Source organism: Manacus vitellinus, unplaced genomic scaffold, assembly GCF_001715985.3.
Source record: "Manacus vitellinus isolate BGI_N305 unplaced genomic scaffold, ASM171598v3 scaffold_5_pilon, whole genome shotgun sequence".
Taxonomy (NCBI): domain Eukaryota; kingdom Metazoa; phylum Chordata; class Aves; order Passeriformes; family Pipridae; genus Manacus; species Manacus vitellinus.
Window position 1 is genome coordinate 5,039,010 of NW_021940682.1, and position 25,781 is coordinate 5,064,790.

Consider the following 25,781-nt stretch of genomic DNA (forward strand, 5'->3'; position numbering starts at 1 on the left):
CAGTCAAAGGGTATACTAGAGAACAGCCACCAACACCAAGGGAGATAGGCAAAGGAAAAGAAGCTACAGTCAGACCAACTTATCACAGATAAGTGCAAGAAAAGATATTCCCATTAGCAGGTCTGGCAGGGGAGGGACGTAAATGGCAGATCTTAATTCAAGATTTCAATCTTGGCTTTGAAAACTTCTCCTTCTGCTTCACACTTGGCTGCACGTTACCTTCCACTGCTTTGACCTTTTCCTCCATCTCTCTCTTCCTCTCCTCCTTTAGCAGCTGTTCCTGCTCCCTCTTCTGCACTGCTATAAGGATCTGGCGTTCCTCCTCTTCCTCCCTGCGCCTCTGCTTCTCCATGGAACTCAGCACATTCGGGTTTACCTGCGACAGAACAGGGCACCAAAAACTGTAACACGTTGGCTTATTCAAGTCTGAGCACAGGAAGGATTACTTTGAGCAAATATTAAAGTAAACCTACAATGAATGGCTGGGAGGAAAAAAAAAAAGGGAAAAATGGATTTGTACGCATGAATTCCTAGATGAAAAGCAACATGTAAAGCAAAGTTATTTGTCAAGCAATGAAATCCTACTGATACAAGGACAATGGAAGGAGAAGCAATGGGTTAGACAAGCTGCCATTCTGTCAGGGACACACTGTGAGTATTTCCCTTCCCTTCTGGGCAAAGGATTCAGGCTGTTGACAGCACCACAGAACACCTCTACCTCTTCCAGCTAGCAGAGCTCCAAGTGGGAAGTGTGAGCAGAAAGAACTACGTTGCCAAACCTGGCTCTGCTATAAAACACAGAGTACTTCACTAGGAAAAGAGACTGATACAGCCTTGCATCGAGGTATCGTTTGGAATGTTTTCCTTTCCTGTTCAAAATTTCTGTGTGCTAATCTCCCCCGAACTACATCTTGTTTGTTTATTTGGACAGTTTTCCTGCTGGGTCCCAAAACCAGTTTTCTCACTCCAGGATGCCTGGCTCTTTATTGCCCCACTTCCTCAGCTCCCCACTGCCAGCAGGCTCCAAGGCTGTGTTTGATCCTGCTTAAGACTGCAGGCTTCCCGACCAGGGATCGCCTGCTCCTATTTCTCCAATGAAGTGCAAGATATGTATATGGAAGTGTGGAATTATCTTTATTAGCTTAAATTAATGATAAGACAAATGAATCAGTCATCCACCAGCCACTCCCACCCCTTTGACTTCTGCAAGACCAAGATACATGTGCCTTGTCAGCAAGGAATATCAATCAGAAAAGAACAGCGTACACACAGTTTGCTCCAACTTCATTTTCAGGGAATAACCAGCAACCACCACTTAAGCAGAAGGCATTTCCTGAGGATTAGCAATCAGCTGGGGTCCGTTGGCTGCTGCTCAGATCATCAACTTCTCCAGGCCCATTATTAATCCCCAGAAAAAAAAAAATTCTGGCCCCATGATTACTGTTTTGTCCTTGTTTCATTGCCTAGGAGTGGAACCTGAGGCTGTTTTGATAAACACCTAGAAATGCTGTCTGGTTTCACTGTACATTCATTCCCCCTCTGCCTCCCCTTCCCCTATACAGCCCTGAGCTGCCCTACAAAGTCCCACTCCAACTCCCTGTGGATGAGCATTATGAATTATCTCCCTATTTCCAGCAGCAAAAATATTTTAAGAGAATTATATTTCAACCACCAACAGTCACAGAGAAGTGTCAAAGAGAGGGTGATGGGACTCTTGACAAAATTAGGACCATATCCTGCATTTAGAGACAGACTGGGCAGCAAAAACACCAATCTTTTTAGGTGAATCCTATAGCATCATCTCACCATGAGGGAACTCTGCCTATCTTTTCCTTTTTAGATATTTGCCAAATGTTAGTAGTTCACTTGTACATCCCTTTCCTAGAAAAATCATTCTGTGAGCCCATGTGCCTTAGCTTAGCCAGCTTCTCCTCACATTCAGCCTAAAGTTCATTTCTCAACCCCTCATTCCATCCAGTTATTCTCAGGCTCTTCTGGGTGAGCACAAATCTTTCTGTTCTTCAGCCATATTCCAGCCTTTACGGGCTTCCTCAGACACTTACACAAAACTCCCACATTTCTCCAGTTAGGTTAAATGTTTCCTTATAAAGCAATCCTTCCAGTTCCAGTTGTCTCTCAGGGCTTTTCTCCCTGATCAATATCCAAACGCCAGGATGCTCAGGACTGAAAGTGCTTTGCCAAGTACAAGAGGTCAAGAACCTACAGAATTGGGTTCTACACTTACACTTTTGATTCTTTTCATATCCCTTTCTCAAATGCTCTACCATCCGATTTTCTACTCATGACCTGCAAACAATTTCCTTTCAGGTCTGATTATGACCGTCGTCAAACAGTTTACCCCTGACTTTCTTGATCAATCTTCAAATAGCAGTAAGAACCAAAAATGTCAGGCTCTGCAGCAATTAGAAGAGGTGAGCAGGAACCAGCCATCAGAAGTTGGTACACTAATATGTTTTATTGAGGATGTGACCATCAGCCTTTAAACTCTCCAACCAGTAGATCTAAGCCAGCCTGGCATGACATGCCATCTTTTCTGTTGGTACACAGGTGAGACCTTCCCTTTCCCTGGATTCATACAACTTTCACCATTCATGTCCTATGGAAACATGAACACAACATCCAAGCTGCAGTGCTCACCACCAGAACCTTTCCAAGCCTGCAGGGTGCATTCAGCACCCTACACTGTAATGGCATCGAATCCATAGCATGTTCCAGGTAAACACACCACAAATATGGCATTGACAAAGCAAGAGGACAATTTTAAGCAAAGGAAGGGTGTCATCCTACTAGATGTAGGAAGCAGAAGAAGAAAAGGGAAAAGCAGAAACCATAGATGCAGTGTAGTGAGCCCCAAGGGCTGCAGCAGACACCCACAACGGCACTTGCTCCCTGCAGCACTTGCAGGGCAGCAGCAATGCTGGCTCTTTGAGACACTTCAGACACAGAAACAACCTGATTTTCAGAGGGACCCTCTGCCTGGTGTCCCCCTTAAGCCCACTGGGGATGAGCGTGCTCAACTCAGGGTTAAAAAAATCCGCGAACACAAACCAGCAAACTCCTATGAGATGTGGTGGAAGCCGATGTCTATTGGAATGATAAAAACAAGAACCAAACTCAAGTTAAACTTCCTTCCTGACCACACAGGTGGTAAAAGGACGTTTCTCCAGCTTCCTCCCCACTTGGAGGAGAAAAACCACTGCCACCACAGCATCACCGCCTCCTTCCCTCCGGTAGAGAGCACTCCAGGACACAACATCGCTGCCTTCCCCTGGCCCTGCGACCTGAAAGGGCCAAACTCCTGCCCGAACTCCTGCCGTTTGCTTTGCTCTCCAGGCAGTTGGTATCAGACTTCAGGGGCAGAAGGCCAGGAGGCATGAATGCCCTGGACACCCTGGCCTCTCATCCGCCAAACCTTTCCCGCTCAGGTTTCCACAGCGTGATCCTAATGAGGGTGCTGCTCAGGCGGCTCTTAATGAGGAGCTAATCTGAACCACCTGTTGAGAAATCCCCTGCAGGATCAGGAGCCCATGGAGCAGTTACATCTTGGACTGAAGCAGCAGCCAGGAGGAAGGGGTCACCTGCACTCAGCCGAGGTTTTCTCCCCCAGGCTCAGGCTCGCCTGCTGCCCGCCCTCACTTGACAAATAAGATATCAGACATGCTTGCACCTTCCTTGGCTCCCCAGTGGCAGGGATGACTGCCACATCCTGCTGGGGAGCGCTGTGAGCATCACCACCCTCACACTGGCTGGCTCCCTGTGCCCCGGGAGCCAGGAGGGCCCCCCGCTCGCTGGAAACATTTCAGTGGCCCACAGGCAGCAATTAACAGCCCTCTGCCACAGCAGACCTGGAGCACCTGCGGTACTGATTAGCATCATTCAGGCTCCATGTGTTTCCCACTCCCCTCCTCCCCTGGGATTTCTGCTGCCTGTGAACAAACACGTGTCCCTGCGCTTCCTGCACGGTGGGCTTTGCAGAGAGCAATTCTGGCCCCAAACTGACCATCACTGGGGTCTTATTTTCCTCCCGGCAGGCTTTTATCTGCAGCATGATGAGAGGTTCTTCCTTCCTTTTATTTATCTGTTCCAAGTAAGTATATTTATTGCAGGGAACTACTTTCTCCTTTGTTTTGCGGGAACCTCTGACTCCGGCTCATGTGGAATATTCCCTGCAGCTTTATTTCCCAGGCTCTGACAAAACACCAGGTAACTACATTTTGATTACATCTGCGGTGAGAGATTATGCCACAACCTGATAGAATCAAGACAATCTTTTCCTCCAGAGCTAATCCCGAGTTGTCTGACCGATTGCTTTGGGCAGCAGTTGCCAGTTCAAAGACCCCCCATCTCCACGGCACCACATGCCTGGCTGTGCCGGCGTGACTGTTGGGGGCTGTGTGGTGAACTGGATCAGAAAACTGATCTATGTTAAAAATAACCCTGACCAAAGAAAAAGGTTATATTTAACTCCAGTCATTTTCCTGGGTCTGGTTCACTGCACAGACCCGCAAGGAGCGGCAGCAGCAGTGCTGTTACACTGATGGGGTGGAGGAGATGAGGGTGAAGAGGCACGGAAAGAGCCATTTCAGCCAACATAGCTGCAGTTTGATAAGCATTTCTTTAAGCTGCCTACATTGTGACTTCCATTTCCAGCTGACCCCCTCCTAGCTCAGCTCCGCATGCTGCATCAGTCATTCTTCTCTCCCTCAGCACTATCTACATCCTCATGTATTTGCAGCCTCACGTTTTCCCCTTGGCTGAATTTCTGTCATTTCCCTTTGTAAGCCGGTTCTTCTAGCCCTCTCATCCTTCTTCAACTTTTCTTTGAACTGCCTCGAATGTGCCAGCACTCTCATTGAAGTGGAATTCCCCAGACTGAGTGCAGATTTCCATATGCAGCTGCACCGGAGTCTGCAGCGAGGCCGGTTACCTCTGCGATCCAGAGGGCAGCACCTCCCTGCTCGCCATAGAAACCCTGAGTGTCAGCCTGCCTTTGACGGGCATTACCACCCATCTCTCTTTCAGCACAAGCACTTTCAAGCGACTCCTTCCCACTGAATAGCGATGCTGCGGTTTATTTTTTCCCCTAGGAGGCATCTGCTCTCGCCTCCCTCCGTCGTCCTCCCCCTCGCACCCCCCCTCACCTCCTGCTTGATTGGTTTGATGGGCTGATGGTCAGACATCCACCTGGGAGAAAACTCTGTCCGCTGCAGACGCTTCTCCTGAAACAGGGTTGAGAATTGAGGGAAGGAAAAAGAGAGTGGAGGAAATTAGGGCACATCGGTGACACTGGCAGGAGAAACTCTGGGGGCTAGAAGTGACCATGAAATCCCTATTAGCTTTACAAGGGTAGCAAACAAGCAAACTGAACTCAATCCAAGAACATCACGCTGGCTGCAGAGCCCATTTTACAAAGCCATCTAGCCTTTCCAAATCTGTCCCACCTGAAAACATTCAGTTGACGGACAATACCCTTCAGAGTTTCAGGGCTCTGACATAACCAGCTCAAGCAGACTTAGCTAGGACAGCTAAAGCAGCCAGAGCCCCTCCAGCAGAGCCAGCTGAGAAAGGGCAGTAAAAGTGGAATCACAGGCAGTTTGCATAGAAAAGCTAGGCTGTAAATCGCAGCAGTTCAAAAGCACAGCGAATTCCCTGCTAGGAGAAAAGGGACACAGAACATGGCTGAAGACAGTAACCCCTTCAGCCTTCCTACCAACGCCGCCGTGCAACCATGAACCAGATCCTCGAGCACCAACTCTAGCCCTGCCACAGCACGGGGGAGAGCCCTTCCCCCCCCCACAAGCTGAACAGCCCCCACATCCATGACACTTGGAGGCTGGAGGTGGGGTGACGGGCTCTGCTTGGATTCAGCAACTTCACTCAGCAAACGTCCATGCTCTTGGAAGCGGTCAAAGAGAGGTAAACAGGATGTCATGTCTCCTCACCTTCTGTGCAATCATGTTGCAGATCTCCGGCAGGAAGTCTTCACTCAAGAGTTTGTAGAGCTGCCGCTCTCTAAGGGAAGTCCTCTCTCTGAAGCTCTCTGTGACCTGCCTCCACTCCTCTTCCGTCTGGCACAGCAGCCACCATGTTCCACGGCCAGGCCCTTGGGACCCTTCAAAAACGTGAAAGGATGTTATCTCCAGAGCAGTTATGACTAACAGCTCTTCTTGATCCCTTCTCTTCTCTCCTCAGGGCTCAGGAAGAGCAAAAGACACTGTTAATGGCCACTGTTACGAAAAACGTGCTCTTTGCTATAGACCCAAAGCTCTCCTCATCCACCAGAAGCGCTGCTACCTCCCTTAGTGACACTGAAAGTGATGCCAAGACACAGAGGAAACACACAGTTGAAGAAATAATGATGGGAAATGGCAATACACAGGTAGTACAACATCCCTGTAGCAAGCCTACATTCCAGTTATGACAGACCAGAGAAAAGGATTTAATTTGCTTCTTGTAATGGAGGCTGTCAGCCAGAGCAGGACATGGGGAAATACAAACATCTGATTTAGTCTGGCAGCAGAATAAACCCATCAAAAAATACTGTAATTTGAAATAAGCTCTTTTTTTTTTTTTTAAGCACTGCAAACCTTTTCTGCAGTGAAAAAATCCCCCCGTTCTCCCCAAATGAAACATTTTGTTCGCAGGCACTTGAAAGAACAGAAGAGGAAGCGAAGGACAGGGTTCATCAGGCTGCCAGATGAGGGGGAAGTTCCAGAAGTTCACATCCCATCCTTGCTTGATCCAGAGTGGGATTGAAGCAGATCACCCACCGCTCTGAGCATGTCCCAACTACCAAGACACTCTGAGCTGTTCCACCTTGTGTGAAATATTTGAATACTAATTGTGAAGGAAGGGCTCTCTTGCATGGTGGTTGGAACACCCACCTGGAGAGGGGGAATGTGGTTCCTGCTCCGCAAATGTTTACACAGAGCAGGGAAGCCTCATGGGTTGCAACTTGTAAGCTTTTGCCCCAGGATGCTTTCTAAGCAAAAAAGGTTGTGGCCCTTTTTTTTTCACTTGGGAGACGGAGGGGATGAGTCTTGAATCAAACACCTTCAGGTTGGGGAGTTCTCAGCTCCCTCTAGACTTTTCTAGAGCTAACCACTGGCTTCTGGAAAGAAAGCAATGGCCACCACTGCCACTGGCAGATGTCATGCACCCTCTCATCACATTTTCAAGCAAACCAACAACGAAAAATATAAAGAAGTGAAAAAACAGAGCTGCTTTCTCTCTGAACCTGATTCTGGGCCCTTTATGGATCTGAGCTGCAAGTGCCTCTGGCATGCAAGCTGTCAGGTTGCCCTAGGAAGATCGGGAAGCTGCAACCTCCCCCCAGCCACCTGCCCTCTGTCAGAAGCCTGGGTGCCATGGCAGTGGCACAGAGTGAGCACATGCTCCGGGTCACAGGCCAGCCTGGACTTGAGCCCACCCTCAGCTTCAGCTCAAGTGAATGCTCTGGGGACCAGTAATGGAGATGGCAAAGGACCAGCCATCTGCCCACCTGCAGGGGGGAGCTTACCTGCACACTGCCCCCAAACCCTGTACCCTTGTTTCCTATTCCCTTGCCAGCTGCCTACGGAGAACTCATTTCAATAGCAAACAGGACTAAGGCACTGCTTTGTGCCACCAGAAGATTACTCTGCAGCTGAAGTGACACAATTTGCTGGAAGACAATGATCTGATAAAACCCCCAGCGCCTCACGTGCACTGCTCTGGCTCTGCCGCCCAGCTCTGGAGCAGCCACCAGGAAATCTGAAGACAAAGGGCAAAGGGAAGGAGGCATGGGAAAGACAATGCCACCCTTGCCTTTTATTGTGAGGGAACAGGCAGGCTGAGTCCCTGGGTTTTGTGGAAGCCAGTGGATACACATGTATGACAAATGAGTCCCAGCTCCCTTGAACTCACATTCACATCGTGTTGCCAACTGATTCTTTCTGCTTGCCTCGTTAACCCTTAGGTGGGTACCCCCAAGATGTCATTTACTGTGCTAAGCCACCAAATGGCTACCAGGAAGGAGAAGTGAGGAGGATCAAAAAGGTTCTTTCTTCTCTGTCTTGGCATCACTGACCACACTCTTTTCCCAGCCCTAAAAAACACACCAGCTACCAACAGGGCCATGTGTTTACCTCATGCCTGGAAGAGGGAGGACCATTCACAACCCATTTTTGTAGGTGAGCCCTCAAGGTCTAGTGTATCCCAATAGGTTAGGTTTCTTCCTCCCAAAATCATCCATGATAAGACAGGAAGCCTACATGTGCCCAGGCTCCCAGCTGCAAGGCAGCCTGTAATCCCTGCAAACCCCTCCTTCCCAGCTTGGCCCCAACCACCAGCAGAAAGACTCTCCCTTTCCTGAGAAAGGCTGGGTTGTTACAGACATCTCTCTGGGCTTTGACAATTTAAGAACCATGTTAGCCGATGGTATCAACCCTGATGCCGTAAAATCTCTTTACCATTTCTTATCTGAGTCTCATGGATTAGCAAGTTCTCTTCTGCCTTCTCCCTACCAAAAAAAAGAAAGAGAAGAAGTGATACAATAAATACATTACTTCACACCACGTGAAATGCAGCTGCTTCTAAGAAGAATGGGGGACGCAGCAATTATTCAATGCACAGCAAAACCATGAAAAAAACAACCTGCAGAACACACGTTTGATATATATTTTCACATATATATTTACCATAGCTTCATAAAGTTTTTAAAAGTGAAGGGTGCAGGCTGAAGTTTGGCAAGCACAGTATTTCAGTTCTTGTGTAAGCATCCCGAAATCTACACTGACTCAAGTGGCTGAGATTTTTGGCTTCAAGTGCTACACAGTGAAAGTGTTCTTTATCAGGAGCAAATCCTCTAGCACTGCACACTGGAACTGCATTTGAAGTGAGGTGGTTGGAAGAGTGATGCCCACTGTTTCACCGAACTTCCAGCTCAGTCAGAATTTGCTTTGGAGAGTGATCAAAGCATCCACCAAGTCTGAGCTTGCTTTGCTTCAGAGATGCATTGAAATTATGGCTGCATGGTATATACATACTTATTGGGGGAACCCCAGAACTACATTATACTTTCCTCTGGGAACATGCGTATTTTATGTCTGTTGCAGGAAGAACCCTTCCATACCTCAGCAAATTTTCCTCCAGTAGTTTTTTCCGCTTTGGAGGTCGCCCTCGTCTCTTGCCTGTTTTCCCAGGAACATTTGGGGTGTTTGTCTGCCCCCCACATCCCCTGAAAAATGGCAAAACCACCATGAAATATCTGCTGAGCAAGGGAACTGAGGCTGGCAGGATGGGAGAAGGGCACAGAAATTGGAACAGCTGCTAGGAACCCAACCAAAGGAGGGATTAAATCAGAGCAGCAACAGGATGGGGAGGGGAGAGGAGGGATTCCCACTGGCTGGGAGCCTGCTCTGGGAGCCGCCGGCACGGTACGGTGCGGGGCAGACAGGCAGGAATGCAGTGGGGCAGGCAGCATCGTTCCCACAGCAGGCTCTCCTGGTGCCACAAAGGCTGCAGGCTGGCTCCGACACAATGCGCGGCGCAGGGCAGCTCCGCTGTCTGCTTGGCAACTCCAGTCTCGCCCCGCACTGCCCCGGCCTCTCCCAGGCCCCCCCACCCCGGCACAACAGCAGTCAGGCGGAGCCCCCTCCAGCTGGGCTGGCTGTGCCCCCTCACCCCCTGCACCCAGACATGGCGGGGGGGGATGTGTGTGGGTTGTTACCTGTCTGGAGCCAGCTCTCCGTTGGTTTTCCCCTGCACCGGGTCCTCCTTGTACATCCGCGTGCCATAGAAGTACCAGTACAGGGCCCCGCTGCTGTCCTCGCCCAGCGGCTCCACGCGGAGGCTGTCGGCGTCCAGGCCCTGCGCCCACCGGGAGCCCCCGCCACACGGTGACAAGTTGAAAAGCGGCCACGATTGTCACACAAAACATGATGACACCCCTCCGCAAACACCTCCCTCCCTCCCTCCTTCCCTCCCACCACGCCACAGCAGCAGTACAGCTGCTCCTCCCGGCCGAGCTGGGAAAATGTTACTCCAGGGGGAAGGCGACTGTTCGCTCTCTGTCCAGGGAGGGATTTAGATTGGCATCTCTAATTTGAATGGCCTCTCTGGTTTTAACATTTCATCTCTGGTGCTCCTGACAGGGAAGGTCTAATTAGTGCTGGCGACAGTCACGCACAGCCCTGAGAAGCTCCCTCCCCCCTCCCTGCCTCTACCATCCCCCAGCTCCCCCAGTATACTTCAGCTCCATCCTTTCATCTCACACCATCCCTCAGCAAGGCAGTCTCAGCTCTCACAGCCCTGCCATTGGAGCATCTCCAAATTCACTCTTCTCAGGAAGAGTAGCCAACGAAGCCAATTTGCTTGGCAACTCTCATGTTATGAATACATCCGCAGAGGACAAGGGCCCAAGCCTTGGGCACTGGCCTTGGGTCCTCTGCAAGGCAGAGGAGGAGATGGAGAACTGCCAACCCACTGTGTCGCCACCTGGTTACCTGGTTTAAAATACACTGAAAAGCATCTACTCCTCTCTTCCCAGTAAAATTCATGGATCTGGCCCAGCTCCTACAGCCACACTGTTTCCCCTGTCCCTGCTGCCCAAAGCACCTTGAGGAGGTCGAAGACATCGTCTGCATCGAGGCGGTAGTCGCAGAGGCGGTGCAGGATCTCCACCCGGGTGCGCAGGGGCAGCTCCTGGAAGGTGGACTCCCTCAAGGGGTTGGGTTTCCCCTCCTCCAGCTCCCAGCGGTAGTTGATGATGTCCTCCAGGTAGCTGTGAAACGTCTGGGATCTAACCAAGGGAAAAAAGTCCCACACACTTGCTGTAGTTTGCCACGCCAGAAACATCTGGTGCACCAAGCGACTCGAACAAACATAACACAGAGACAGCACCTGAAGGAAAATGGTGCCTTACAACAGCTATGGCTGGGTGCAGCTCTGTAACCCATATTCCCAAAACACAGCAACCTCACTGCAACACCATGGGATTTCACACTATACACAGACAGCTTACAGGGCTCTGCATTACTGTTATTTCCTTCTAAGCTGAAAGAACGAGCTAAACATTACAGCAACTCAGCCTCATCCCCTTTCTATCCTAATGGGGAGCGCCTTGTGCTAGCACCAACATCCACCCTTTGCTAAAATAGGATGCAACAAAAGTTATTGGTCTGATCCCTTTCCACCTCTCCCCATTTGATGCCTAAACCTTCTTCTTCAGCTTTTCATTTGCCCCTCACATCTGTCATTGCCAAGCCCTGCTCCACCCCCTCTGCCCCTAAAGTAGTTTTCCACGCCCTGGTTCAGTGCCCTGAAACTTTCCATAGCTCATCACCTCCTCCCCACTTTGCTGATTTATGCTTCCCATACTCCTGTTGTGGCTCCTACTCATCTCTCCCTCCATTCCCAAAGGTGCTGCCACTTTCTGCCTGTTCCTCCCTCCATCAGTGCCTCTGGCAGGACATCAGCACAGCCCAGTTAACACACATGGTTTGGACCCTGACACGCAGCATGAGTGTACATCCCAAACAGGGCTCCACCCAGAGGGCTCTGTCCTCTGTAGTCTCCCAGATGATCAAGCTGAACATTCAAGCTCTTAATAAACATTGCTACTAAACCGATCTTTCTCATCTTCTAGCTGGGCCACATGAAGTCCCACTTTCATTCCCAGCAGTTCATCATATAACTCAAGGAAGCAGACATTTCTTACCCCTGTCTGTCATTGAGGGTAAATGTCCCCATCTGACTGTTGATGGAGCTCAAGGCTAAAGGAACTCCTGTCCATATTTTAATGAGACATAAGCCTTTATTCTGAATGCTGAAAATTTCAGGGCAGGGAATGAAAAAGGGCTGGTGAGTCCATGTGTCCCTAAATATAAAACTTCCTGAAGATCTGTCCGTATCACTTTGAGTCCTGAGACTTGCCAGGCTCGCTCAGCCTATTCAAGTTGTGTACCCTGAGCACAGCAAAGGGGGACCCCCCCATGCCCCAGCCATTCTTGCACACACGGGAAGTCCATATGCCAGCAAGAACACCACTGGGTACACATTCCCACCAGCTCTCAAAAAGGCAGCTCAACTTGATAGGTTTTTGGCACAAGCAGATTACTCTATATGATTAATGGAACTGTGCCAGCACCACAGAATTGCATTTCCCTGAGAAATCGCTAACTTCCACAAAAGCTATTATTTTTAAACAAAGAGATAGAGGAGTGTGATCCAACTGAAGAAAGATGGTTAAAAGTCAACAAGAAGTTAGCTATTAGAAAGAGGTCTTCACACATTTGGTAAAGACCGGGCTCCTTTGCAAGGAGCATGACTGGACAGTGACTGCGAGAACGAAGGAACAGATGCCTCAAGCCATGTCCACCTGGCAGCATTTCCCTTCCTCCTTGAGTAGAGAGAAGTTAGTGCTACCACCCTGCAGATCACTCCTCACCAGCCTGCTTCCTTCTGACGTCAAATGCAAGCTGACCTCCTCTCACAGTATCAAGGGATACGTCCTCTCACCCGATGACTGTCACCAGCCCTCTGGTTGTATTTAACAATAGATTGAATGTACGTGGATCTATTGCCTCCTGCAACCTGGAGTTTGCTCTTTTCTGCATGACACAAGTAAAGCATCAGTATTTCCAAGCATCATTGTTTCACTCCCACTAATACCAGCAGTCACACAAATGCAACTTGAAACAGCCCCCTATGCTGACAAAGTTCAGTCAAAAAGGGAGAACTGACAGCTGACATTTTATGAAATGATGTATGTGCTGCCTCAAGTAGTAATTTTAGGGTAAAAATGACAGCAAATATCCTTTTTCAAGTGAAATATTCAATGCAGCATACACCTACCTGGAGCAGCTGTGCATCCCCAGTGTCTTCCTCATTTAACTCAAGACCGAACTTCCAGCAAGGACTTCCAACTTGGCAAAGAGTGCAATAATAGATTCCCTTTATAGACTTTTTAAGAGTGCTATTTGATCACACATCTTGAATGTTAGATATTTACCAAAGCCATTAGATTAAAAAAAAAAAGACAGCTTTGACTAGCTTTCAGAATAGAGTGATGAGAATATCTTTTCCTGGAAGCAGGAAAGCAACAACTGTATTTGGATGCTTAGTCTGTTGCAGAAGGGGAATGACTGTAAGCTCCCAGAGAACATTCGAGTTTCAGCCCCCCAAGTTCAGTTCTTCCATTTTGTCAGATCTCGAGGCAGAAGATAATTTCATCAAGTCTGATACAGAGGTTCTGGCTATTTCCAATAAAATTGCCTGAAAAAAGTTTCCCTAGGATCCTGAATAACCCGTGAGTGACAAGGATTGGCCAGGAAGAAGCCACAAAAGTAACAGGGTTTTATCTGCTCCTATTTTTTTCTGGCTAAATTTTTTTCTACCTAGAAAAAAGGGGGAAAGGCATGGAAAAAATGAGATCAGACAGATACTTTTGCTGCTTGCACGAATTCACTCATCTTGCTCTATCATTTTGCTTGCTCTCAAAGAAAACCGATCCAGGAAGCCCCTCAATTCCAGAAGATCATCTGAAATCTTTGCCTATGTAGCTCTCTTTCCCCCTGGGGACTGGCTCTGTTGACTTAACCAATTTGGTTTGACTTTCGCATAAGTGGCTAACACTAGAAATTTCCACCATCCACCCAGCGTTCAATGCATTACAAGCTCTGTTCTTAAGAGTACTTTTGAGTTCCTACCCCCATCAATTTTCAAAGACAGCTACTGTGCATTTGTCGCTTTGAATAAGGATAGAAATGAGAACCAGAGATGGGAAACAGATGTCTCAAGGCATTCTCAATCACTCTCAATCTTGCCCAATTTATATTTTCCCTCTTAATGGGAATCGACCTCTTTTCTCCAGACGAATGTAGGGTGCTCGTCTTCAGCCTGTCTGCCACACCTTCAGTTAGTTTCACTCAGCCTGCCTCTCTTACATTTCCCTTTGAAAAGGGATTTGGAGAAGAAAATCTGCAGGAAGCAGAGCAATCTGTGACAACCCTGCCCTTGGGTTTTCTGAGCAGAAATGCTCAGTGCTAACTGTTCGGAATTAAAATTCAAAACCAAGAACCAGAGAGACAGGGTCCAGGAATGGAATGACCTGGATACAGTCTGTTAAATACTTTTTTTTCAAGCTGACTAATAGGACAGTAATACACTTGCAGGTATGCCAAGTCCTACAGAGTTTCTGCTGCAACTGAGAACCTCTGAAAACCATTTTGTAGGTGGGAAAAAGGCAGGAGGGAGATAGCTGAGACAGATGTTTCTCTTCTCCAGAGGTTCTCAGCATTACTGAGACTTGTAAAAACACTCAAGTAATGGAGGCAATGTTAGGTTAGCAATGTCCTTTCTCTACAAATTGAAGCATTCCCAAGGAGGCTGAACTGGTACATGGAAACATTCTGTCTCGGGGCACATATCCAAAGGAAAACCAACTCTCTTCTGAAAGTAAACTGGGAGTTCTAGAAAAAATTCACAAAAAAGTGTGAAACCACAGGCACGACTGTCACCACATGTCAACCACTTCCTCACGTACAGCATAACCATCTTCCATACAGCTCATTAAACCAAGGAAAAGTATTACAGAAATCAACTGAGATTAGAAAAGGTACCTCAGAGTACTCTGCAACTGTAAAACTTTATCCTTCCAACCCCTTTCTTCCATCCCAACTTCACTAGCACCATTAGTATTCCAGAGAACTGTGATAAAATTTCCCTCACTTGTCAAAACATCTCTTACTTTGCAGTTGCCCCTCGATGTGCAAAGCAATTTGGATAGCTGTAGTGGGGCAGTGCTGGAACAGTACCTGCATATCAGTGTGATACATCCCACACAGATGCAGATGATTTTTCCTGAGCCCAATGCAATTCTTAGTCTCATCCCTGGCTGCGTTCTGAAACCAAAGGGTTGTTGCTAGAGATCCCCATCTTTTTTTGCAAAGATTAGAAAGGAGGTCAAAGCTGAATTGCAACTGTGGTTGAAAGTTTTAATCGCATGTCGCAGACCTGTGCATATACAAAAGGAAATCTGGGGCACAGGGAAGGACAAGACCTAGCACATCCATGTCAAAGAGGAGGAACAGAGTCAGACAATCCACAAGAGCACCATCAAGGCTGCAGCTCAAGTTGCCTGTGATCTTTAGTAGCAGCTGCGAAAAAATCAGGGCATAAAGAAGATGGAGCAAGTTGAAGGAGGGGCTGCTCTCCAACATGGGTATCAGCGTCCAGAACAGCCAGAGAAATGATACACCACCCCCTGACAGCTCAGCGCCGCAGCCCGGCCATCTGCTGCCCGGCTGCCTCCCAAAGAGGGAGGTTTCTCTGAGCTCCAGGAGAGGGGAGCTGAGGACTCCTCCCCCTGCCTGGCGATCCCAGTGGCTTTCCCCGGCTCGCAGGAGAGGCACCCTTCCCACTGCCAGGGCGTGGGGTCATGCTCTGCTGTCACAAAACCAAGCTTGGCCAGCATGTCCGGCTTCCCGGAGGGGCTCCTTTGGAGACCTCTGGAAGAGAGGGTGAAAATTTCACAGAGATGGTGGGATGTATGGAAAAATTTGGTCGGAGCTTCCGGTGTGCAGGCTTGGGAGGGAACAGCTGCATCCAGAGACCCCAGTCCCCCAGGCACCCTGTAGGGCAAACCCAACGTGAAATTCCTTCTGAGCAAACCCAGCACCCTCGGGGCTGGAATTATGTGTACACACACACACACACACTTATTTTTTTTATCCTCATGCCCAAAGGAAGCAGAGCCACTTGTGCTCTTAGTTTTAAAGACTCCAAAGTAAATCAAGTCTTGGCTGGAAAACTGTAAACAAAATCAAGCCAAACAAACAAAAGCAAAACCAAACACTGATTCAGTAAGAGAGTCCCCGTGTCAATCTGCACTTCCCGCAGGCAGGATGCCACAGCCTGAGCATGGAATTACTGCTCCAGGGCACACTGCCCTATCTGGTCTATTGCTGCCAATTTTGTCACAAGCCCTCCCCCTGTACACATCCCTAAAAAACACCCTAAACCCAACCCCCCACCCCCTCCCAAAGCCCCCAATCCTGTGTGAGTAAGTATTGGATTAAGAGAAACATTAGGGTAAGGAGTTGGAAATATTGGAGACAAAAATCTCCCAGTGATGCTCAGCTACTGCTGGCACACAAAAATAAGCCTTCTGAAAGTTCAGATGCCAAATAATTGCCTGGACCACTAGCTAGAATATCTATCATGTTGACAGAGTTTTAGGTCTCTTGTTTCATTCAATTTACAAAATGCAATGGAAGAGTAAATACTGGAACACTCTTGAGCTAAAACTGCTGGGAAAATGGCAAGCCTGACCTGCATCTAATCCCAGACAGTATATTGTTCTTCAGATTAAAACCAAGAACCCTGACAAAACCAGGGGATGACAGAGAGCAGGAACAACAGTAGACCTCTTCCACCTCCTACCCAAGAGTTATATGTGGGAGGAACATGGAAAACAAGATGGGGAGAGCTCAGCCTTTCCCTCAAGGACCATTTAAACAGGAATATAATTACTCTTGCCGTTCCTATTAGACAGTTAGTCAGAAAGAAAAATAATAGAGGTGATACTTATGTCTGGTAAACGCTTTAAAAGCTAAAAAAGACTCAGATGCCCCCAGCCACCCAACACAAGCGTTGCTTTTCGGAGTTCTTAGTACTAGATTAAGAAAGTCTTCTTCAGCATCTAATTCACAGCACACAAGAGAACTGGCTTTGCCTCTGTGATCTCTCTAGTTAAAAGAAAGAACCTCAAAAAATCAAGGTCTTATCAGAACAGACGTTTTATCATGCAGTTAATTTTATGGACTGAAGATATTTCACCTTATGGGCTGGCACCTTTTAAGTTCTGAATTGGCAAAAAGACATCAGCTTGGTGTTGAGAGTCACTCAGGTGTTAATGAGAGCATTAACTGACAGATGGCATTCAAGATATTTCTCGCCTCTCCAATGAAGACAGCTCCTTTGCTAGAGCAGAGATCAGGAAGGCTTAATTCTTAACAAGCATACAATGCCTTGGCACAAAGGCAAGCCCTCTGGAAGGTAATGGGAAGGATTCAGGGTTTGCTGGGATGACCTCAGTCAAACATCATTAACAGGGTCAGGAGAAGCAAAGCCTATTTCAGAAGAAAAAAAAATAATGTAAGGACCCTCATGATCAATCTATCGTGGCTTGTCAGAAAGAGAAAGCTTAGGCTGACCTTAGAGGCAATATGAGTTACTACTACCAGCCTGACCTTGAGCTCTCATGTAACAATGGAGACTTTTTTTTTTACTGTATTAATGAGCTTTCTTATCTGAGGTGGGGGAGGAAGCTTTATGGACCAGCTGGTACTTCACCTTCAAACAGTTTACCCTACTGAGAAACTAAGTTAAGTATGATGCAGGGGGAAAAAGATGCTACCCCATCCTTCTCGGGGAGGAAAAGGGTTGGGAAGGTATCCTTCCAATCCCTCCATGTGCAGCCTGCTCAGAAGGCATGCAAGCCAGCAGAAAGCATGTCCTCCTCAGACCATGGGCAAACTTGTCATCGGGGTGGCCAAACTGGCAGAGGTTCAAGGGCAACAAGCACCCTGAAGGGTCTCTGCACAAAACACTTCACCGTGGCAGAGCAAAATGACGGAGAAGCTGGAGATCCAGGAATCATGATCTTAAGCTTTAACAGCCACATGTCATTTCCAATTCAACTAGCAGTGCCACTAGTTGTACCACTGATGGGGACAGACTTCAAAAATTCCCAGGAACAGCCTAGAGGGAGGCAGCAACTCCTGGGGGCACCACACTTGTGACAGACCTCAGCAAGGTCCAACCCTGGCAGAGCCCCTGTGATGGAGGAAACACTTGGGCACATCCCATCTTTCAGCGCCTTTTTTGAAACATGCCTAGAGAAAATCTGCTGGCCTACTAGTGACTGTGAACAAAAGCAGGACAGCTGACATTAATGGACCTTGAATGAGACCACAAAGTGGGGGGAAAAAAATATAATTTGAATTACATTGATCAAAGCTTCAGAGTGAAGTTTCTCCTCCCAGAGTCGTAAAGACAGCAGAGATTGCTGGAGTACACGGCCATCACAGGGCATGTACAGGCCTGCCTTTTGTCCTCCACTGCAAACTTGAACTAGTTTTTTGACCTTGCTGAAACCTCAGTAATTCTGTGGCTTACCTGTCACTGGCAGTGAAGGAGAAGAGAAAGACACCTGAAAAATTGAGTGGGTCGACTGCACTGAGCTCTGCACACAAGGACATTCGTCTTCACCACTGCTGAACATGGAAAGACAGTCTTTCTACGTTAGAACCATGGTTTTATTTCAAAACATAAGGACAAAATATTAGCTGGTTAGCTAATGTTTAGTAGAGGCAGCTCTTCCCTAAAATAGTCTGGTCTAACTCCTGGATTTGGCAGTCTGAAACATGAGTGGTTGGAGGTTTCCACATCCATGACAGAGACACCCGAAGGCTTCCACAAAAGTAAAGGACAGCAGAGTAATTTCAGCACCCTAGCAATTCCTGTTCCCTGCCTCTCTCTTGTCCACCCCATAACTTGCTTCCAGAACTCAAATGTGGCACCGAGTCCAGACCAGCCCCAAAATATGCTGAAGAGATGCTTAAGGAAGACAACAGGGTTCTGGATGTTTCCTCCAATAGGATAACACAAAGTTAGGACAGGAGGTTCTCCAGCAGAAGGGCTGCTCAACCTTGCTAAGGAAATCTATTTTACATGGTTGGATGCTGTGGAATCCACTACCTTCCCAGCTGAACTCCCACAATGCTTGTGTTTAGGAGAGAGAAAAAAATCAGCTAAGAAAACCCATGGCTGTCAGCAGCTAAGAACATTCCTACTCCTTGTCTTCCTCCCTCTTACCTTGAACGATCTCCCATACAATAAAAACTGGGGAAGCTGGAAGGGGAGCTGGCAGATATGCTGTATCCCACAGAGAAGCAGAATAGGAACAGCTATGGAGCGAGGCAGTGTCTCTGGGGAGGCAGAGAGAATGGAGAGCTGATGTGGGCTGTCTAGTCTAATAAGGGATCACACTACAGGAGCATGTGCTGGCTTGACAGAAGCAAGTGCAGCCACTTAACCTGGGTATGACAGCTGAAGTAGGAGCATTGCTTTGTTACCTCCAAAAAAGGGGAGCATGAAGGAAGAAGAGGAAGGCACGAAGTCACTGCAGCTGCCCACCTTTCAGGAAGGTTCCAGGTCTGCTTGTCCAGACTTCTTACACCAGCCACAGCCACAAAACTGAACAACCAAGGAATTTTCCAGTCTGGGCTCCTTAGCACTACTAGGCCACACTCAGCAACTCTTGAACCAGATGGAGATGTCCTTTTATCTCCCCTCACTGATATGTGCTGCCTTTCACCCCTTTTCCCTCACACAAAGGACAGGAGGCAGCGAGTCCACCCCTCCTAGAAGAGACGCCAGCCGTAGGAACCGAACTCATCTCAGACACCAGTGTGGCAAAAGGGCACACTCTGATCTTCCCCAGCTGCCTTTGGTCCACACATCTCCAGTGGTTTGGCTCTTATCTAGCAACAACCCTACGAATGACACAGCTGCTGGGGGTGGCTTGTTTGTTATTTTGCTGAGAAAAGGCAGAAGAGCAGCAGAGATACCGGCACAGATACAGCACCGTCCCGCCTTGGTCTCTTCTGGAAAGGCGCTTTCCTTGGGCTGGCAAATGCCAGTGACAGGCAGGAGAGCTGAGATAAGTGTCTATTTGATCTCCTTTCCCCCATTTACCCTGGATTTTTCACTGCTTTATGTTCACAAAATGCCAAGGCAACTAATCAGTGCTCTGTGACCCCTGTTAATTGGGCTGTGTGAGAGAAAGGCAGCACTGGCAAGAGAAATCACACATACCTGTTACTTTGAACTGTCCTGTCATATTCCTGCTTGTAGGAGGCTCCAAGCACCCTTCTGTGAGGCAGGGCTGCTCTTTTTTCATCACCATCCCTGGGATCAGCAGGAGTGGCCTGTTGTGGTCCTGCCTCTAACACCTCAAAGCACAGGGAGGCAACAGAGAGGCATGTTGTTGCTTCTCCTTCTGTATGAGAAGGTGAAATTAATTTTGGGTGAGGGAAACACAGCCTGAAGGCACTGATGGCCCTTCTTTTACCTATGCCCAACTGCTCCTCACTGCCCTTATCTGCCTCGCCGTTGCTCCCCCTCACGCTCCCCACCACAATAGCAGGAAGAAGTGAGCAGATGCCCAGCATCCATCTCCCCATCCCAAGAGACCGGCAGCCTATTTGGCCAAGTAAGCCAGGGAAAGAAAGCAATTGATGTGAAGACGTAAAGCATTGGAGAAAAGAGGGTTTGGATTTGCCAAGCCTGGTGGATTATGCAGTTCTTGGAGGATGAGGAAGACACATATGGTTAACTAGATGCATGCTGGGTGCAGGGGCCTGCATTTGATTTGTAGGTAGGGGCAAGGGCTGTTTGTGTGGTTTTTTCGTTTGATTATGGGAAGGAAGAAATAGGAATATGAGCAGCTATGAAACCAGAGCAGCCAGAAATACCCCAAACAACAGCTGAAGGCATATGGTACTAAAGGAAGAGAAAGTCCTGGGGTCAAAGGGGATAAGCAGGAGAGTGCACACACTGCCCAGAGAGATTCAGAGAATATTAATGGGATTAAAATAAAACTTAAAATATAATGACTGCTTATTTGTCTTTCAATGCTGGCTCAACCCTTCCTTCAAACTCAGTGAGTCTCTGCACAATCTCCATGAAGGGATGACTTGTGCTCTCAGTGCATGCAGGGGGGTTTAGGGCAGTGGTATGGACAGAGAAGCAAGAACTCCCTCCCCCACTACTGATGCTGCAATTTGAGTGAAAACTGGTAATGACAAATCAATGAGTTGGATAACTGGATTAAAAAGGGGGAAAAATCATTCTGCTGAAAGATCCTGAAACATCACTATGTTGAGCAAACAGTATTGTTATGTATATTTGTAAAAATATGAATCAATATAGCCATAGATGAACAGAAAGGATTGTTCACCTTGAATGAATACAAATAAGAGATAAATTGAGACAGTTCCAAAAATTGTCTCTTCCCTTATTTACATCTACATAAATACACTAAATTAGAGAGTGATTGTGCTATTTTCAGTGGGCATTGCTGGTTTTGACTCAGGGTTCATGCCAAAGGTGCTGCCCCCACAGATACTCTGTACTTCAGTTTATTCAATTTTACCTTTAAGATATTACTTTGAAACCTTTAGGCAAAGGGTGCAATAACAAAGCAGTTGCATTCAGTGTGATGTACAGCCCATGAGATCAGCAAGGGTAGGTTTAAATTCCAAGAGGAAACCATCTTTATAATCAGCCACTAACATGCATTTTCCTACCTTCCATCTCACTGAAACTTGCACCACAGCTCCAGCAGAGGAAAGCAGATGATATTGCAGCTACTTTTTCTCTTCTTGCTTAAAAATAGAGACCTCAATTCATTGAGTTATGGCGGAAATTGTAAAATGTTGAGCATCTGGAGACATATAGGAACCTCCAGAAAACTCCTGGTAAGATGGTCTGTCAGATATCCTGCCTGTCTGAACGGAAAGAAGACCTGAGGGTCCCTCAAGCAGTAAGAGGCTTCTGCTTCTTTACCGGGGGTTGCACTGAGCAGTCCATCCGTCACAGAAGGGACAAGCTGCCTGTTCCCAAAAGGGTCAGCCACTCTTTTCCTTCCTTGAGGAATCAATCTGTTGAGCCAAGGGAGCCCCAAGAGAGAGGCAATTTTAGTTACTAAAGCTTTACCCAGAAAGGGAGGTACAGCAAATGGTACCAGTATTGATGCCATCATACATTATGTCTGAGGTAGAAAAGACCAGGGAAAGAAGTTATCTCACCCTATCAGCTATGATAAATTAATAATAAAACTGAAAATGCCTACCATCACACCTAAGAAATTTTGCTGTCAAGCTGGCATGTGATTCTGCAAGAAGATAAAAGGGAGATATCTAAGTGTAGGTCATATCTTGCCATGTAATGACATTGATCTTGTCTGGGGAAGGGTCAGGGAAAATGGCTTTCATTAAGCAATGAATTCCCTGGCATGCTAGTGAATAGGGTGAGAGAGCTGAGGAGAGCTGGAGCCCAACACTTCCCCATCCAAGGAGATCTATCACTGCAGCTAGACTAGGAACATGAATTTTTCCTTGAGAGTATGTTCAGATCAAGAGGCAAGAATCCCCCGAGATCCTGAAGTGCAGAATATTCTGTCATGTTCAAAATCAGAAAATGAATAATAGAGACCAGTGGTAAAGGCAGACTGGCAGGAGGCAGAAGAGAGGTCCTGAGTCTCAGAGCCAACACTGGGTTGTGCACTGAAGGCACTGGAGATACACTGGTACTAAAGGATGGGAAGATAATGGTGATGAGATGTCATGATGATCTGTACTGAAGTGGGTGGTACTGGTGCAGAGTAGGACAGCCAGCTGCAGGAAGAACACACTGACCTGCAGGGCACAGCTGGTCCTCTGGTGAAGCATAAGATCACCAAGAGAAGATTAAGCAACACTGATACCAAACTGGAGATTTTACAGGCACATCATCAGGCTGGATATGGCACTTAGTGCCATGGTCTAGTAACCATGGCAGTAGTAGATCAAGGGTTGGACTTGATGATCTCAGAGGTCCTTTCCAACCTGGCTGATTCTAAGATTCTATGACAGATTTAATGGTATCAGTAAATTATGTCACTTTTTGGATGCAACAGAAAAGCAAAGAACCTAGGTTCTCCTCAGAGCAGTAAATACAAGACACACCAGTTCCTAGGGTCAGCTTTAGAGCTCAAGGAGCAATTCCTGGGCCTGGAAACAAAATCGTCTGACCCGGACATTTCTGAGGCAACTTAACAAAAGAAGGTACCTTTTCCCCCAACAGATAGATAGGAGGCCAGATTTCATTTTTGTCAGCCTTATAAAGAAAAGTCAGTCAGACAAAGGTAGGGTCCCTTGGCAGCATGAAATGCTGCTCCCTGATCAGTAGGTGAATCTCCTCCAGTCCCCACAAGGATGGATGCCTTCCAGCACCCCTCAGGAATTCAGAGTGCTGCATTCTTCTCTGCCAATTTCTTCCCGGAGGCTTATCACACTGAGGATGGGAATCACTTATAGGCATAACGATCCCACAGCCAGGACAGCGGTTTGGAGCCCGGGGGCTTCTGCATTGCTTCTGTGTCAAGTACCTTCGGTTTTGAATAACAAAAGGCAATCTCTTGAAGGATCAAAAAGGAAAAAAAAAAGAACCAATGTTAGAACTATTTATTAACTAACCCAAGAAGAAGTTACAGGTTGGTTGATACAATAAAAAAGGAGAGAGAAAGATCTGAGTGCTCAGGAGAGAACAAGTACCTTGGGGGAAGCCATCTCCATCATTCCCGAGGGGGGAGATTTGGGTGACACTGGTGAGGGGTGAAAGGCCTGGCAAGATGCAGACAGCTGGGTATTGCTTTGAAGGGTTCTGCTAAGGGAGTCTTCAGTTTGTGCATGCTGGGCTACTGATCTGACCTGGAAAAGATGTGCAGGGAGGGATGATGATGATGATCACACAGACAAATGAAGTGTGAGAACGGCTGCTGCACTCCCTGCTCTTGCCACAGGCTGCTTCATGTGCCCACTTTGACTCTTAATAGTTTAGTGTCCTATTCTGTGTGACCTTGACAACCAACCACACAGTGTATGCCCAACAAGAAGCCACTCTGGACGTGATGAAATGAAGATCGAGGCATAGCAGTCTCTACCTCAGGAAGGATGAACACAGTCTTCCGGATGAATAAAAGAATGTATCTAGAGCCCAACTTTCACCTTGTGATTGAACAGCAAGGGCTTTGGTTTCTCTGTGATGGCATTTTGTTTCATTTCATCCATCAGTTAACTTCACCTGCATCTAAACAGGCTTTGATATGTGCTTGCCAATTTTAATCCACATGCTTCTTTCTTTTCTACTGCTGTTATTTAACGGTGACTCTCCTTCTGAAGAGAAGCAGATCAACCCTTGGGAGTTGCAGCTGATTAACTTACAAAAGACCCAAATACATCTCCCATATTCTGAAAGAGCAAATAGGAATGGGGCTTACCGTGCTCAGCATTCAGACTGGAAGAGGATCATTACTTACTATTCATTCCTGGATCCTTGAAGAACAAGTGAAGCCAGCTTAATGCTGCATTGTTCATTCCTAGTGCCCATCAACAGAAAGCATGCTCCCAATTCATAGCCACAAGGAAAGACAACAGTATTGCTGTGGCATAAGCACTTCTGATTGTTCAGGGGCTCTAGAGAGGACCTTAGGGTATTACAGTGATGATGAGCACTGTGGGGAAGAAGCTAGAGTTATTGTCTTGATGATGATGGGGAAATAGGACACATGGTGTATTATAGCACAAATCCATATGAAACAAGCCCTTATGTGCCTTGCTGCTCATAGAAAAATACACTTAATGTCAGAGGAAAGAGTCTCTTGTGAGGCACAAAATATCTAGTGTGGGGTTGCCTTGAAGCAAATAAGCTTAGCAAATTCATTACTTAGCAGCAGCCCCACACATTACAAGTTTCTGGAGACCTTGGATAAAACCAAGTTTTTACAGGTCCTAAAGAAGTCCCTTTTGGGATTTGTTTCAGAACAGGTCTTTCATCTTCTTTTCTCTAAAGTTTAAACCACTACACTGTTTGGGCCAGAAAGAAACTGAGGAAGAAGGATGGACGGTGAAATGGGAGAAAAAGTAAAAGCATAGGTGACTCAGAACAGGCTGAAACGACACACCAAATTATTGCAGTGGCCTAGCAGCTGGCCAGGAGCCATCCCAGCTGTTCACTGAGCCCACTGAGGCTAAAAGGCTCCAAAAAAACCAAACTTCAGAACTTCTCCAATATTAACCCTTGGACTAAAGATTGGTTTCTGAACTTGGCTGGGTGCCGGGAAGTGGTGTGCAAAACCAGCTGTGCTGGAGCAAAAATCCTGCACCAGTGTTTTGGAGCATCACTGTCTTGAAACGCAAGTCTCAGAAGTGAGGGCAAAGGTTTCATATCAGGAGAATTTCCACATCCCATTCCCCTCTCTCCATAATCCTTTGTCTTCTCCCTTGACAGTAGAAGATATTTTCACTTGCCTTCTCAGTTTCTTTTTTCATAATTGCTTTCTTCCTCCTCTCCAGAGTACTTGCTTTGCAACATCAAGAACTCATAAATACAGCTGTCCCTTTCATATTTCATGCTCTGACATTGGCACGATGACATCACTGCAGTCTCTCCAAGACCCTTCACTGACTGCTCTTTGAAGTTTAGCCACCTATTCCTCCCTGTCAATGTTTTGCATAACTCCCTCTCCCCAGCAATCCAATCTGTTTGTCTCTCATCCATCTGCCCTGACAATAACAGCTTTTCCTCTTTTTCTTCCACCATTTTCAGCCCTTATTCTCCACCACATCTATGGAATAGCACTTCCAGAACATGCTACCAACTTTTCTTCAAACTCTTCTTTAAAGATTCATTTTATCCATCTGAGAATCAAAGACATTTACTTAGCTTTAGTTATACTTGAGCTCTGTAATTTTATTCCACTGTGCTTCTCATTAATCTCTGAATGACCGTGTTATTTTACTGCTGTAATCTCATCCTTCCTTTCCCAACACCTGCCAGCTGCCTCATTTTCACTTTTTACCCTTTAAAAGGCTCACCTTGCATGGCTTGGCTATTATTATAATAAATATTAAAATTAGATTTAAGATGAGGAATGTAGGCACTTCATCTCCCTT

At 47.1% G+C, this 25,781-nt stretch overlaps 1 protein-coding gene across 2 annotated transcripts in view; it reads right to left on the minus strand.

Annotated features, from left to right (window-relative positions):
- LOC103754935 (cat eye syndrome critical region protein 2) overlaps window positions 1-25,781 on the minus strand; it is a 51,852-nt gene that overhangs the window by 20,468 nt on the left and 5,603 nt on the right. The window contains exons 2-8 of one of the 2 annotated variants that reach the window (XM_018080745.1): window positions 10,618-10,801; window positions 9,731-9,870; window positions 9,134-9,238; window positions 8,472-8,521; window positions 5,964-6,133; window positions 5,163-5,240; window positions 220-376 (exon numbers count right to left, since the gene is read on the minus strand). In XM_018080745.1, coding sequence (XP_017936234.1) covers window positions 220-376; window positions 5,163-5,240; window positions 5,964-6,133; window positions 8,472-8,521; window positions 9,134-9,238; window positions 9,731-9,786 — 616 coding nt within the window. In that variant the 5' untranslated portion in view covers window positions 9,787-9,870; window positions 10,618-10,801. Of the gene's footprint in view, window positions 1-219; window positions 377-5,162; window positions 5,241-5,963; window positions 6,134-8,471; window positions 8,522-9,133; window positions 9,239-9,730; window positions 9,871-10,617; window positions 10,802-25,781 lie in introns of those variants that run through there. The other variant, XM_018080746.1, reaches the window with a different exon arrangement.